The sequence below is a fragment of the Chlorocebus sabaeus genome, chromosome 10 (assembly GCF_047675955.1).
Source record: "Chlorocebus sabaeus isolate Y175 chromosome 10, mChlSab1.0.hap1, whole genome shotgun sequence".
Taxonomy (NCBI): domain Eukaryota; kingdom Metazoa; phylum Chordata; class Mammalia; order Primates; family Cercopithecidae; genus Chlorocebus; species Chlorocebus sabaeus.
Window position 1 is genome coordinate 97,216,937 of NC_132913.1, and position 16,997 is coordinate 97,233,933.

The window sequence follows — 16,997 nt, forward strand, 5'->3', positions numbered from 1 at the left end:
CTGATTCACTGTCCCAGGTCAATGGTGATAAGCATTTAAAATTATACATGAAATCTTAAAAAGTGTTGAACTCATAGAAGTAGAGTAGAATGGTAGTTATCAGAAGCTGGGAGGAGGGATGGGTGGGGAAAGGGAGATGTTGATCAAAGGGTATAAAATTTCAGTTAGATTAGAAGAAGGAGCTTTAGTGATCTGTTGCACAGAGTGGTGACTATGATAAACAATAAAGCATTGTGTATTTCAAAGTTACTGAAAGAGCAGGTTTTAAATATTTTTACCACAAAATCGTATGTGAGATGATGATGAATCTGTAACTTAGTTTGAGTTAATCATGCCACAATATAAACATATATTAAAACATCACATTGTACTTCATAAATATGTAATATTATCCATCAACTTAAAACAAAAATTTGAAAGTCAAAAATATTAAAAGTAATATGGAAGGAACTCTGTGAGGATAGCCAATCCAGTCTCCTATAACTTAGCTGATGTGCTAACAACTTTAAGCAATGATCAATTTAGTGCTCCCTTATGAAGCTTGTTTTATTTTTAGGTAGCTCTATTTAGTGGAATGTTCTTATAGGTTATCAAAATTTGCTTTTCTGTAGTTTCTATGATTCTTGCATTTGTTTTTACTGCTGTGTAACAAATTACAACAAGCTTAGTAAATGAAACAGCACACATTTATTATCTTTCAATTGTAGGGAAAAACCCAGGCCCAACTTAGTTGGGTTCTCTGCTTCAAGGTCTTACCAAGCTGAAATCTAGGTGTTGGCATGGACTGCAGTTGCCTCACAGGCTTAACTGGGGAAATATCCACTTACAGTTTCTCTCAGGTTGTTGACAGAATTCATTTCCTTGCAGTTCTAGGACTAAGATCCTTATTTTCTTGCTGGATATTGGCTGGTGACTGGTCTTAGTTTCTGAAGCCTGCCCACGGTTATTTTCCATGTGGCCCTCTTCATAAGCTAACTCAAAATATGGCAGCTGATTTGTTGAAAACCAGCAAGGGAGAGAAATCCTCTTTAATTCCAGTCTGCTAATACAGTGTTTATAATGTGACATAACCACAGGAGTGATGTCTCATTAGCTTTGTCATATAAGGTAACCTAATTATGGGAGTAACATCCCTTTGCCTTTTCCATATTTTATTGGTAATAAATAAGTCACAGGTCCTGCCTACACTCAAGAGAAGATGATAAAGGGTGTGAACACCATCAGATGGGAATCAGGGGTGTCTCTCCTAAAATCTGGCTACACAGTGCTTTTGAAGATGTACAAACTCTTCCCATATTAGCCTTCCACTGATTCAAAAGTAAGCATTATGACCACCACCACCTCCACAAGGGTTTCATTTTATTTGATGATAACAAAGTTATCAGTGACATAATTAAATCAGATTTGGGGAAAGGCAGTTACTTAGGACATAGACTAAGAGAATAACAATAAGAACTACCTTTTTGGATATCTATGTGTGCAAAATAATGCTAAAGTCTTTACATTTATTGTATTATTTAAATATTCATGTACTCATGTATTTCTATGTCAGTATATGCCACCACTATTGGCCTAGATATTCTAGTCAAAAATGTGAGGTTCACTCCACACCAAGTCCTTTACATTCTGCCTTCTTAATGTCTGTCAAATCTTTTTTCTCCAACCTCATAGTCACTGGCTTAGTTCATATCCTTATCATGTCTTACTTGGATTTCTTTTTTTCATTTAATTTTTTAGGGACAGGGTCTCACTCTGTCACTCAGGCTGGAGTGAAATGGCATGATCACAGCTCACTGTAACCTCAGACTCCTAGGCTTAAACAATCCTCCTGCCATAGCCTCCCAAGTAGATAATGTGCACCACCAAGTCCTACTATTTTAAAAAACTTTTTTTTATAGAAACACGGTCTTTCTATGTTGCCCAGACTGGTCTTGAACTCCTGGCCTCAAATGATCCTCCTGCCTCAGCCTTTCACAGTGCTGGGATTACAGGTGTAAGCCGCCATACCCAGCCTTTACTTAGATTTCTACAACTGCTTCCAAACAAGTATTTCTACATTAATCATTACTTCCTACTCATCTATTACCTATGAGATGTTACCAAAGTGATTTAAAATACCTGTGGACTAAAGAGATACAGTTATCTGCACCAAACACGCCCAATATACAATGGTAAAATAGGCATAGGATACCTGCTGTGGACATGTCTATTCAAAGAGAGAAAATGAGAGACACTGCTCCTTATTAGCTTTGAAATTAAGGTGGAAAATTGTTGGAAGGTCCTTGATTAAAACTCAGTGCTATTCTTGCCCATGGCTCTTGGTTCCACCCTCTGGGCTATTAATTCTATCCTCCAAATCAGCTTTCCTTTTTCAAAAAAGATAGCATGCGTTTACAGCTGAGTAGTTTCCTCAGCTTGCTTCCTGCCAGTAAAGTTTTGGGAGTCTAATAGCCTCTTTTTTCCTCTGGTACTGTCTCTGGAAGTGTTTTTGCTGATATAATTATTTTTAAAACTTTGTGGGTTCACTGTGAATATTTTTACAGTCCATTAGAATGGAAAAAATCCACATCTACAAATCTCTTTGAGATAATCTCATTTCTATTTTGTGCTTCTGTTGAACCTCTAAGAAACTTAAGGGCACTTAAGTTTCTTAAAAGTTATATATATATATATGATATATATGTAAAAGAAGTGACAACTATTTGGATTTGAATCACACTCTCAACGTTTAATTTAGAGAGGGCTTTTTTTTTTTTTTTTTTTTTTTTGAGACGGAGTCTGGCTCTGTCGCCCAGGCTGGAGTGCAGTGGTGCGGTCTCGGCTCACTGCAAGCTCTGAGAGGGCCTTTGATCTAATGGAACGGCATTCTTGGGTATGGTCTAGGATCATTCTGAAGCCTTAACAAATGACTGTACAACTCCCACCCTTGGCTTCATCTTTAGACCACATTTTTCCAAAAGTTCTTTATATCTGATATTTTATTGGAAGCCATTACTTAATTTTAGAATTATTTGCCATCTGGAGAAGCTGAGATTTTTCAAAATCAAGTTCCAGCTCATTAGTCTTTAACAGTTCTTCCTTTAGTTCATAACTTTTCTCCCTCAACTTACTATAAGCAGCAAGAAGAAATTAGAAGGCACCTTCAACACTTTATTTGGAAGTCTCCTTTGTTAGATCACCCAGTTGGTTAGGCACTTATTTTTTAACTTTCCACATCACAGCTAAGCAACTTTGTTAATACATAACAAGGATTCTCCTTCTCCAGTTCCCAGTAGTACACCCCTTACTTCTTGTTAAGAAACCATTTTCAAAATTAGGGTTTTATCTTGGTTCCAAAGTCTGTATTAGTTGTCAATTTCTATATAACAAATTGTCCCAAATCCTAGCAGTTTAAAACAAAGGACATTTATTTTTTTGCATAGTTTCTGAGGATCATGAATGCTGAAACAGCTTAGCTGAGTGACTGTGGCGCAGAGTCTCTCAAGCTGTTGGCCCGGCCTGCAGGATCTGAAGGCTTGACTGGTTTGGAGGCTTTGCTTTCAAGCTCACTCAGACGGCCGTTGGCCAGAGGACATAATTCCTCACAAGCTGTGTCTCTCCATAGGGCTGCTCGTAACATAGAAGCTGGTTTCCCCAGAACAAATTATTCAAGAAAGAAAGGGAGCATCCAAAATGGATGCTTTTATAACCTAATCTTTCATAACCTCATCTTCTATAACCTAATCTTTTATAACCTAATCTCTGAAACGACATGCCATCACTTCTGCTATAGTCTTTGGATCACACCAACTAACTTTAGTGCAGTGTGGGAGGGGACCACACTACAACGTGAATACCAGGAGGCAGGGATCACTGGGGGCTATGTTGGAGGCTGGCTATAATAATGATAATGTCACCATCATTTAATATTAAAATGTTTATGGCTCTTTCTGTACGTATTTTTTCACATCAATTCTTGAGCATTCCTCCTCCACTAATTGTATCTTATACAAATTCCAAAAAGTTTAACTTAATTTCAAATAAGAGTAAGTAATCTTTTACTTCAAACACTATGCCTCTGTCTGACTTTCAAACATGTCATAAAAACCAAGATCAGTGTAAAATCCTGAGGTCATAAAAGTATTCATTAGCTAATATTTCTTACATAATTTTTCTCATCCATAGTAAGCATAGAAATTTAGAAATATAGACATATAGACAGTAAATGATGTTTCTTTTCTCTGGCAAAATCAAGTGTTAATGGTTCCATTCTGATTTGCCAGTAAAAACAAAGCCAGCTATAATGTTCAAGACTACTATTTGAACATTTTTTTCTTATTCTCTGATATGTCTACACTCAAGCACTATATATATATGTATATATATATATACACACACACACACATTCCCTGACACATATATGTGCATAGTCACTCACAGCAACATACACTCACGTGTGTTAATTAGATATGAATCAGTGGCACTTCGGAAAAATGAGTTAGGTTTTTTCTCTCTGCCCAGCTGCAGTGGTTGGTTGCCATGGAAATGATGCACAAAGTAGAACTTTCAGAAAATACAAATGTTAATGTGTCTTTATTGGAAGAGCTCATGTATTGATCAGAAAAGAAGAGAACTTTAATAAGAAAGCAATGCAAATATCCTAGTAACAAAAGCTGTCTGCTCGTATCAAATACAATTCATTATCTCTTTTGCTCTGAACTTGAATAAACTACACATCAGTCTTCTCTGCACTCTGCAATAAGTAAACAGGTAGCTAGTTTTTAAATTAATGTTAGATTTCATCTTTAATTACTATATGCAGAGTTAATTTATGCTTCAGTAAATACTGCATAGAGTCAAGACTGACAGTTCTTTGCTTCCATAGATTGGTATTTCCCAAGTGCTTATCCGCCTTCAATACTTTCTGCTATCAGATCTCAACCCTAATTAACAATAACTTGACTTTCCAAAGCCATAGTTGCTTGGAAAATAGACTAAAGAAATTCTTGCCAGTTTTGAAATTCTTTTCTGTCATAATATGTTGTTTATTCTACGCATGTAATTTTTGTATAGAATCAATTACAGAAAAAAATGTAAATATATAAAATATTTTTTAAATAAGTGAAAATCATCCATGAGCTATCAGGTAGCTATAAAAATTATTAACTTTTTATATATGTGCCTTTCTTCATTATTTTTACATATATCATTTAGAAGAAAAGTTGTGTTCATATTCTTTTATAACATTTTTATTTTTAATTTTTTTCCAGGAAATAACTTTTAGATTCAGAGGATATTAGAGTTGAAAAGAATTTTTCTATCACATGATCTAAGAAGCTTCCCTCATGTCATTTTTTTTTTTTTTTTTTTTGAGACGGAGTCTTGCTCTGTTGCCCAGGCTGGAGTGCAGTGGCACTATCTCAGCTCACTGCAAGCTCCGTCTCCCAGGTTCACACCATTCTCCTGTCAGCCTCCCAAGTAACTGGGACCAGAGGTGCCTGCCACCATGCCTGGCTACTTTTTGTATTTTCAGTAGAGTCAGGGTTTCACTGTGATAGCCACGATGGTCTCGATTTCCTGACCTCGTGATCTGCCTGCCGTGGCCTCCCAAAGTGCTGGGATTACAGGCAGCAGCCCCCTGGCTAGGCCTCCTTCACGTCATTTTTATCCAGTTGTGAAAATGTATTTCTCACATGTTAGTCTGCTGGTTAATTAAAATGACTTTTATTGGATGGTGATACTTTGATCGTACCTGATAATGCTGTCTTAAATGAAATAAAAATATTTATTGATAGTTCTTGCTTTTTATTGAATATTAAGTGCAGCACAGCTCACACATTAAGTCAAATAAACTAGTGATTGAATAACACCTTAAAGCGAGGTACTTAAATATTTGCTACCAAACGTCTTGTTAATTTATTGATATTTTCAAATGGAGTCTCTTTCAATATCAAGCAATTGAAATGTGATTTTACTTAACAAATTTTGATTACAAAAGATACGGATACGTTTCTACTCTCTGATCACAACCTTACGTTGTTGGATTCTTGCTGTTCTGCAGCCCATCATTTGCTGAACTAACATGCCCTGTTAGAAAATAGTTAATGCTTATGGGACTCAACTGTACAGTTGTTAATTACTTTCAGTCGATAAATTCTGTATATAGAGAAAGATACCAATTTATTCATCTATTGCCCTCAGGGACAACACCGTCAGCATATCTTCTCAGTTACGGCACCTCCATATGGGATTATTAAGAGTGTTCAAGGCGGGGCGCGGTGGCTCACGCCTGTAATTCTAGCACTTTGGGAGGCCGAGGCAGGTGGGTCATCTAAAGTCAGGAGTTCAAGACCAGCCTGGCCAACATGGAGAAACCTCATCTCTACTAAAAATACAAAAGTTAGCTAGGCGTGGTGGCGGGCACCTGTAATCTCAGCTACTCAGGAGACTGAGGCAGGAGAATCGCTTGAACCCGGAAGGGGAGGTTGTAGTGAGCCGAGACCGCGCCACTGGAAAAAAAAAAGTATTTAAGGAGGGCACGGGCTGCTCCGGTGCGAGCCCAGCCAGGCCCGGCCCACTTGTTCAGAGCGTGGCCTTCGGGGGAGGCGCGCCTCCAATTGGCGCGAAAGTGATAAAGAGGCGTGGCCGGAAAAGTTCCGCCCTGCTCGCCTCTGGAGTACTTAAGGGAGTTGGCGGGGCGGCTGCGCTCATTGCTCCAAAACTCAGCTTAGCGAGTGGGTCGCTTGCACTACTTCTGTGCTACTCACCGACCCCAGTGCCTCGCCACCATGCCGCGCTCTTTCCTCGTCAGGAAGCCCTCTGACCCTGATCGGAAGCCTAACTACAGCGAACTGCCGGACTCTAATCCAGAGTTTACCTTCCAGCAGCCCTACCACCGGGCCCACCTGCTGGCAGCCATCCCACGTTCGGAGATCCTTAACCCCTCTGCTTCGCCGCCAACACTCATCTGGGACGCTTTCCTGGCGCTCCAAGCCCAACCAACTGCCAGGGCCTCCCTCCAACTGGGACTCTCCCAGGAGAGTCCCAAGGTGGCAGAACTGACCTCGCTGTCAGATGAGGACAGCGGGAAAGGCTCCCAGTCCCCCAGCCCACCCTCACAGGCTCCTTCGTCTTTCTCCTCCACTTCAGCTTCTTCCTTGGAGGCGGAGGCCGATGCCACCTCCCCAGGCTTGGGCCAGGTGCCCAAGCAGCTGGCCCAGGTCTCTGAAGCCAAGGATTCCCAGTTTCAAAAAGCTTTCAACTGCCAATACTGCAATAAGGAATGCCTCAGCCTGAGTGTCCTCAAGAGACACATCCGAAGCCACACGCTGCCCTTCGTCTGCGGAACCTGCGGGAAGGCCTTCTCCAGACCCTGGCTGCTGCGGGGCCATGTCCGGACCCACACCGGTGAGAAGCCCTTCTCCTGTCCCCACTGCAGCCGTGCTTTCGCCGACCGCTCCAACCTGCGGGCCCACCTCCAGACCCACTTGGACATCAAGAAGTACCAGTGCCAGGCGTGCACTCGAACCTTCTCCCGAATGGCCCTGCTCCACAAGCACCAAGAGTCAGGCTGCTCAGGGGGCTCCTGCTGACCCTAGAGGCTCCCACTTCCTCTCCATACCTGACACCCCACCCCGCGCCAACCAACAACCTCCCCAAGCTCCAGAAGGAAGGAGGTCACCATGTCCTCAAGCCACAGAATTCCCTCTTGAGCGCCCCCATTTCTGGATGCATCAGTCGCACGAGACTTTGATGAAAACCATTTTCTGGTTCTGTTTCCTCTGCCTGGACCCCTCAGTGGACTCTGAAAGAGGACTTCCCGTGGCCATGTCTGTGGATGGCTGGCGGGAGGGCAGCTGGCAGCCCCAGCTCGGGGGCATTCTTGAACTGGCTTTTCTGCCTGTGTTTGTGTATTCAGAACTGTTTGGATGCAGCTGTTTCAGCTACAGGACAAGAGCTGACAGACTGACTGGGAAGTATCCACCCCAGTCAGGGGATCCTCCCCACTCCCTCCTCGAAGGAGCCCTCAGGCCACTCTCCACCAGGTGTGACTATGCAATAATCCACCCCCAGGTTCAGCCACGGGGCCTTCCAAGGCGGTGACTGACACCAGGACGTGTCTAGAGCCTGAGATGCCCTAAGCCCGGACAGCTATTTCAGCTTCCTGTTTGGTGCGGTTGGCACCTGTTTCCCAGGCAATTTAACAATGTCTCAAAAGGGACTGTGAGTAATGGTTGTCACGTGTCGGTGGCCTAAGTGGGGTGCTCTGGTCTGCCCGATGTATCTCCCAAAACTATTTTGGGAGCCCAACAGGTAGGCCTGGGAGGAAGATGTTTACATTTTTAAAGGTACATTGGTACTTATATTTCACACATTTTGTATCAAGGAAACGTTTTGTATAGTTATGTGTGCAGTTTATTGATATCCAATAAAGCAATTTTTGTATTTTTTAAAAAAAAGTATTCAAAGAGTACCTGAGAATATTGTTTAAAATAAAGATTCCAGGACCATGTCCTCTGAAATTCTGGTTTAGGAAGTCTGGGGCAAGACCTGGTGCCTGCGTTTTTAACAACCTCCCTCCTTCGTATCCTTCTTGGAAGGAAGGATTCTCATGAACGTGGCTCATGGTTATCTTGTGTGGAGCACTGCTCTAGGGATTTGAAGTAATTTATGGAACTCCCTGATCTAATTTACTAACTGGAAACATTTGGGGACTTTAAAGTGTGGGGCAGAGGGTAATGGGTGAAGAATAACTACCAGCTATTCCAATGGGGAGGAAATAATTTGGTTGAACTAGTAATAACTGTCTTAACCATAGCAGCCTAGTCAAGAAAACAACAGTTTCACAGGCTCTTATAATAAACCAAATGATTGTCACAAAGCCTTGAGGACCTAAAATTACCCAGCTGGTAGCCAGCCAACCCTATATTTTGTCTTTTGTTTATAAATCCAAGATTACAGCATGGGGGCGGGGGGAAAGAAATCCTATCATCTGAGGTATAAATGATAGGCTGAGAGGAGTGGGTTGCGTCATGAATCTTTAAGGAGAAATGGGATGGGTGGGGGAAGGGAAGAGCAGTGAAAGCCTTTTAGGAAATGGGTAGAAATGAAAAGGTTTTTAGTTTCCTTCAAACTGGGTCACAGGAGTAAACAAGTGGCATACTGGGCAATTTGAGAAAATATTAAAACAGGACTTTTTACCAAAAAATGTATCTGGGGCTGAGAGGCAATAAATCAGTAACTGGCACACCAGGGCAAGCATAACGGAGAGTGAGTTTGGAGTGGTAAACCCAGCCAGACTATTCAGGCCTGGTTCACTACTGTAAGGGAGCTTGCATTTTATTCTAAGGGGATTGAATAATGTATTGAAAGGGTTTGAGCCAGGGAGTGGAGGAATAAGAGGAGAAACTAGTAGATTAGTAGGAAGTAATTGCAATAAGCCTGATGAGAGATGTTAGTGGCTAGGATTAGGGTGGTGTCTGTGGAACTGATGAGAAGTGGTTGGAAGGAGATTCTATGAGACTTTATGATAGATTAAAAGTTGTCACAAAACTGATGTCCAAAGAATATTCTAGGTCTCTGGAAAAAGGATAAACTCTGGCATAGCACATATGGGAATTTAGGGATTGTAGAAGGCTTCTTTTCATATGACTGCCAACTCACTTTTGTGTTTAAACTTCAATTTATATTTATTTCCTACTTGTCAAAATATTCAAGAATATTAGACTGTAAGATAGCTTTGAAATTCAAAACCATTGTGTACGTAGGCAATTGCACCTCAACCCATCAGACAGTGCTATTAACAAGAGAAAAAATAATAAAGTATGGTATGTGCTTCGATAGGGAAGTGGAAAAGCCGTAAAAATAATTTGCAAGGCACAGATATGGTTTGGGTTTGTATTTTTGAACTTTTTACTGAAACCCACAGTCAGAAATGTATTTTATCAATGACTCATAACAAACGTATTAAGTGAGACAAGTTTCGCCAAACATCCAAGTCCTTACTCCGTAGTTTTTATTCTAGTTAATAGGTTAAAATAGTAGCTGTGTCCTATGGAATTATTTTCTTGAACCACTAGTGAGCCGTAGACTTTTTAATTAAAAAAAAAATGAGCCTAAGAAGTTTAGGAAAATCCCTACTCACTCTCCGTGGCTGCGTCTTTTGTGAGAGCACTTTGTGTGTGGGTAGCATCATTTGCTAGTTTATGGGAGGGTACGAACATCTCTCTTTTGCATCACCTAAATCAGAAGGAAATTTTGTTTGGGAGTTAAGTTTAGATTTTAGATGTAGGATACCATCTTGGATCCCAGAAGTTCTAAGTTTATGTTTTGCTATTTATTTCCTGTCTTTCTCACCAGACCATATGTTCTTCAAGGTGAGGAAGTTAAACTTACCTTTAAATCTGAATTTTTTGGGACACAAATTTTCAATTTGTTGCACCTAAGATACATAGGATGATGTATTAATCTGAGTAATTTCTTAAAACTACTTTGTAGTAGAATTAAATTGAACACTAGGTAGTGAATATATTATGTGTTTAAATTGAATAATAGAATCCCAGGAACTTGAGATTTTTAAAAAATTAGTCTTGCTCTCTTGCAAGGATATATAACTTTAGAATTCTCAAAATTATTTTATTTATTTTCCTCGTAGAAAAACTTCTGTTTCTTATCATTTTGTAGCTTTTCTTTAGCTATTTTACATAGTATTTTCACAACTGAAGTTAAAATTGCTCAATGAAGTAGGCAAGGCAAATATCATTTCTATTTCTATCGGGGTAAAAGTCATACCTGATCTTAGCATAAAGGAAGCATTGTAATCTGAACCTCATCTATTTCTATAGCTCTCACTCTCATCACTGTCCATCACCCAGATTACTCACCAATTACTTAGGTAATCAAACTCATGATTTTAAAAATTCATACCTTTGTAGGCAATGTTCCCTCTGACAGAAATGCCAATCCTCCCTCCTGCCCAAACCTCAACTTTGCCTGGCTAATTCCTATCCATCCTTCAAAATTCTCTCAATATCTCTACTTTCAGGAGATGTTTAGTGAAAATGGAATGAGAGAGACCAGTTGGAAGGATATTAGAGTAAACCACATAAGAAACAACTAAATGAATAACTAAACGAATGAGAAAAGTAGAGCTATAAGCCATGCTGTGCTGCCCCTCTGAAAGCTTGATTGCCAGTATAATTATCTTCTTTCTGCCATTGGGAACAGGGCCTCTCTTGTGATACCTCCGTGCCAAAGGTCCCGCTATGCCACCTACTTTGACGTTGCTGTTCTGCGCTGCCTACTTCAGCCCCATTGGTCTGAGGAAGGCACTCAGTGGTCTCTGATGTACTATCTACAAAGGCTGCGACATATGTTGGAAGAGAAGCCAGAAAAGCCTCCAGAGCCAGATATTCCTCTCCTGCCCAGACCCAGGAGTAGCTCCATGGTGGCGGCAGCTCCCTCACTAGTGAACACCCACAAAACGCAAGTAAGAAAAACTCAGTTCATTGTCATTCAAACCAGCAACTTTGCCATAATGGATTCTTTTTTCCTCTGTGCATCCAGCTCTTATGTACTCTAGTGCTGACTTTTTGGTTGGTGGGTTACACTGTTGCTATTATCTTTTGCCTTCCATCTTGCACGCTTGACCTTTGCTGCCCTTTAGCACTTAATCATTTGAAGAAGTGCACCTCTTACACATGCTAATTTAGTATAAGTCTTTGTTTATCTAGAATAGTGGAAAATTGGGTCTAATGGATAAAGTAGTAATTAACAGAGAGTTCTGACATTTAATCTGTTGATTACCAATATCATAAAATCTGTGACATAGGATTTTACTAAACATGGTGTAACCTCTTTTGCATAATTCAACATTTTTTAGTGTCTTAATGTCATTATTAGGAATACTGCATTTTGATAGTCTTGCTATTTATTATAAATGTTTGGAGAAGTAAACTGAATGTGTACTGATATGGTGATATCCTCATGACAATTGCTTTTTGATAAATGAATTGCCTAATATCAGCTTGAACACTTGTTCTTGCCCTCTTTCTCATCAACACCAGGTGTTGAAAATATAGAGAAAAGTGTGACTTGTAGTGTGTTCCAGTTGTTTGGATTTACTTAAATGTGAATTGGCTGAGTCTGAAATTTGTTTCTGCATATTCTGAAAACAAACATGAGCAATAGCAGAGTTAAAAAGAAATATAATCTGTTTAGTAGTAGATATTCTGCCTAGATGGATATCTGCTTTACTGAATCATTCAATGGGAAAAAAACCACTCTTTTTAATTTAAAAAAAAAAAAAAAAAAAAAAAAAGAGAGAGAGAAATCCATCTTCTCTCTATTTTCTTAGCATTCTAGATCTGGGGCTACATGACCTCACTGCCGAAAACTCCAAACAGGAATTACAATTAATATGAAATACATATTCTCACTAGCAGAATTTGGATTCCAGAAGTCCAGACATACAAGTTCAATTGTTCGAAGGTATCAAAGCAGTAGTGCATCCCTGTTAAAAATGTGACATTTCAATAAGAAAAGTATTTGGATGTAAAGTCCTAAGTCCTTGATCATTGTCTTCCTTTATTAAGGATCTCACCATGAAGTGTAATGAGGAGGAAAAATCTCTTAGCTCTGAGGCCTTTTCCAAAGTTTCACTGACCAATCTGCGTAGGTCTGCAGTCCCAGATCTTTCTTCAGACCTGGGCATGAATATTTTTAAAAAGGTGAGTAGAAATGCTTATGCTCTTTGATATTTCAGTAAATAAAAAATGTCAGTGGGACATGAGATGTTTCTGATCATACTGCGGTATGGGGTGGGGTGGGAAAGGGACCTTAGGAACCGAAGTCAGCTCCTAGATGTAACACTGACTTGCAGCATACCCCTGTGCAAGTCCCTCTGTGTGTATGAGTGAACTTCCTATTCTAAATGCTCCACAGGGTTGTCGTGAAGCTCAATCCTGATCATATGCATAAAGCAGTGTAAAGCAGTGTGGTGGTGGAAATAATTGTGGTAACATTGATGGTAACTTTCATTTGTATGGTTCAACTCATTTTTATCAAGTACTTTATATAAATAGTTCTCATTTAATCCAATGACATCCTTATTCTCCTCATTTTGCAGGTAAGAAATTGACCCTTAGAAATTTTAGGTAGCTTGCCCAAGATTGAGTCCAAACTCAAAAGTAGGTCTTCTAGTTAAATACGTCATATTTTTCTGCCATTACTCTGCCTCTTTTTTTGTAAGTATATGGAGATAAACAGAAAATAATATGTGTAGACCTATGTATATGTATATATATAGTGGTTTGCTTTCTCTTTTCCAAAACTGTTAGTTTAATTATGCCGACGAAGAACAAATAACACGATATTGACCTATTATGAGCTGAAAGTGTTGCTAAGTAAGCAGTTTTCTGCCTTTGTTAATGATGCAACAAAAGACAACGGCCGTCAATTTTCTTAAAACATTGATTATTTGAAAGGAAAAAATAGTTTTCAATACTGGCTGCATATGATAATTTTTAAGGAGCTTTAAAAAATCTTCAGGCTCAATCCCAGACCAATTAAGCCAGAATTGCTGAAGGTAGGCTAAGGAATTGTTATATTTTAAAAGCTTCCCTAGCAATTCTAAACTTTTAATTGCACTTGGTTTTGAACTTGTTTGGTAGGAATAGTGAGTTTGTGGCAATGTATGGTCTGTATCTTCTTTGACTCTTTATTAGTTAGTTTCTGTTATTAAACTAACAGTTTTGGAAAAGAGAAAGCAAACCACTATATATATACATATACATAGGTCTACACATATTATTTGCTGTTTATCTCCATATACTTACAAAAAAGAGAGGCAGAGTAATGGCAGAAAAATATGAACTGTTTAACTAGAAGACCTACTTTTGAGTTTGGACTCAATCTTGGGCAAGCTACCTAAAATTTCTAAGGGTCAATTTCTTACCTGCAAAATGAGGAGAAATTACGAACAGTGGCACACATTTAAAGTTGGCTAATTGGAACAATGGATCACTATCATGAAAAATGGAACAGAAAAAGACAGGTTGGTTCAAGTAGTGACTCTAACCGTGTGATTTGCAAACTTTAGTGTGCATCAGAATTACCTACCAGGCCTGTTAAAACACACATTGCTGGACCTCAGCTGCTGAGGGTCTGATACAGTATGTCTGAGAATTTGCATTTCTAATAAGTTCCCAAGTGATGCTGATGCTGCTGGTCCAGGGACTACACTTTGCAAACAGTCTAACCCAACCCAGGAGAAAGACCCATGGAATAAGTGACCTTTTACTTAGTTTCTTTCACTCTTTTAACATGAACTTTCTCCAATTTCTATTGGATGATATTCAGTGACTTTCTGGGTCTCCTCTTCCTGGAACTTTTCATATATTTTATTGCAGATCATGGAGCCCCTTGGGAAGCAGATTGTAACGTTTTCTTTGCCCTGTCCCTAATTCTACACTTTTCATCACTGTAGTTCAAGAGTCGCAAAGAAGACCGAGAGAGGAAAGGCTCCATTCCATTCCACCACACAGGCAAGAGGAGGCCACGGAGAATGGGAGTACCCTTCCTGCTTCACGAGGACCACCTGGATGTGTCCCCCACGCGCAGCGCATTCTCCTTTGGAAGTTTCTCTGGGCTGGGAGAAGACAGGCGAGGAATTGAGAAAGGAGGCTGGCAAACCACCATTTTAGGTGACCATGAGTCCTTCCAAAATAGGGCAGAGTTTAAGTGGCCTGTTTAGAACTGGATCTAGGGCTCCTGGGCAAATTTGAATCTTTCTTGAACAGTTCAGCCAAGAAATCTGGGGCTCAAATGCAGGTTCTCCAGTACCAAAATTATGCTGTGTTTTCACAGCTGAATAAATCCAGATAATTGAAGTAATTATGCAAGAGTTCTGTGAAATTAGGTAACAATCTTATTTCTTATATCATTCTAGACAAAGAAACGTGGCCTTAGGGTGCTCTGTGCATTAATTTCCGTTGTGAATCTAGACAGCAGATATTTATTAAACTTGGATTTATTTTTCAAAAAACAACAAAGATATATGTATATATATAGTAACATATATATATATATTTTTTTTTTCTTTCTTTCTGGATTGCATATTAAATAGGCCAGTTTAAAGTTGGGAGCTGACAGCTAGCTGGGCCACAACAGATGTTTTCTGACATTTGGCTAAGATTGGGGCTGACCTTATCACGAGCAGCTTCATCAATCATCCTGACCCTGAGTATCCCCATGGCAAGTTCAGTTCTTGCTTTGTTGTCTGTGTTTCACACTTTTCCTAACAGCCCCGCACTCTCCCTGCTGTCCTTAGGAAAGACGATATCTTAGCAGAAAACCTTTCAGATTTTAAAACTCTCTTGTGGGGTGCTCTTATTCATCCCAGGGAAATTGACCCGGCGAGGCAGTTCAGATGCAGCCACTGAGATGGAGAGTCTGAGCGCCAGGCATTCCCACTCCCATCACACCCTGGTAAGCGACCTGCCGGACCCCTCCAACAGCCATGGAGAAAACACCGTCAAGGAAGGTGGGTAGGAGGTGAGGCCTACGGGCAGGAGTTCAGATTTCTTTTCTTGTTTTCTGTCCTTACACCATGTTACTTTCCCATTGTAATCTGCTTCCTGTGTTTTCTGAAAACTGGCATTCTTGTGCTGTATTGCTTGGTAATTTACTTGTTAGCCATTCTTAGCATATCCTTAGCAGCAAGAACTATTTAACACCGCACTGTAAACACCATACCTCTCAGAGGGATAGCAAGGACAAGCCATTCATATTCGTTCTCAAAAGATCATAGACCCACAGGGCTGAAAGAGACCTTGGAAGACATCTAGATTCAGTGCTTCAATCCCCTCTATGAGATCCCTCTGAAGGGCTTATAAACCTTCAGCAGGAGGAAAGTCACTGCCTTCCAAGGCCACCAATTTTTTTTGTTTTTCAGACAGCTTCTATTTTAGATAAGTTCTTGTGTGTTTTATGTGGAACAAACATGTGTCTCTGGGTGTAATCCAAGACAGGTTCTCATTCTGTACTTTTAACAGAATAATTGATTTTTTTCTTATGTTCTCATGGAAGCATAAATTTAGTCCCTCTTTGATCTGCACTGTATTTCAAATATTCGATGACATCTGTTAGTTACCATGACAAATTTATATTCAGTTACTTTTAGCGAAAGGAGAAACATATTATTCATGTTTGTTGTTCCTTAATATACTAGATAAAAATGCTATAAACAAATAATTTGTATCAGTATAATCTATCATCTAACAGTGGGTAAAATTCATCTATTCTGATCAACTAAACTAAGTCAGTGTTAGCAGAAGTTAAATCCTAATCTCAGCCTTAAGGAAGCTAGTTATAATTCACATTTTTCTACAACTTTTAATATTTTCCACACATCATATGGCCTCAGTAGCTTCAGTAGTCCCATGAGAGTTGAGAATAACTTTGAGACTGTAAGTTAAATATTTTCAAAAACTCAGCTGTTATTGTGGTCATGATTGAAGTAATAGTATAAATGTCTAACTGATATTGTAGGTTAATGTAGGAAGAGCTAAGACATTGCTTTCATTTTATTAGTGCGATCTCAGATCTCCACCATCACAGTTGCGACCTTCAATACCACTTTGGCATCATTTAACGTAGGCTACGCAGACTTTTTCAATGAGCATATGAGGAAACTCTGCAACCAGGTGCCTATCCCGGAGATGCCACATGAACCTCTGGCATGTGCTAACCTACCTCGAAGCCTCACAGACTCCTGCATAAACTACAGCTACCTAGAGGACACAGAACATATTGATGGGACCAATAACTTTGTCCACAAGAATGGAATGCTTGATCTTTCTGTAAGAAGCAAGAATTTTTCTTACCAAAGTTAGACAGAGATTAATTATTTGGTGCATTTTTGCAACATTGTATAAAATGGGCATATAGATTCTTAGAAATTATCAAACCTTGAAATGAAAAAGCCACCCATTGAAAAAATTCACCAATGTGTCAACCAT

The 16,997-nt window shown here is 39.7% G+C and overlaps 1 protein-coding gene and 1 pseudogene across 13 annotated transcripts in view; both read left to right on the plus strand.

Annotated features, from left to right (window-relative positions):
• The window catches only part of UNC80 (unc-80 homolog, NALCN channel complex subunit), a 230,615-nt gene that overhangs the window by 33,728 nt on the left and 179,890 nt on the right, over positions 1-16,997 (plus strand). For all 13 annotated transcript variants that reach the window (XM_038001602.2, XM_038001590.2, XM_038001588.2 and 10 more), the window contains exons 8-12: positions 11,206-11,467; positions 12,573-12,707; positions 14,465-14,681; positions 15,380-15,520; positions 16,570-16,838. In XM_038001602.2, coding sequence (XP_037857530.1) covers positions 11,206-11,467; positions 12,573-12,707; positions 14,465-14,681; positions 15,380-15,520; positions 16,570-16,838 — 1,024 coding nt within the window. The remainder of the gene's footprint in view (positions 1-11,205; positions 11,468-12,572; positions 12,708-14,464; positions 14,682-15,379; positions 15,521-16,569; positions 16,839-16,997) is intronic.
• LOC103217751 (zinc finger protein SNAI1 pseudogene) lies at positions 5,954-8,927 on the plus strand (annotated as a pseudogene).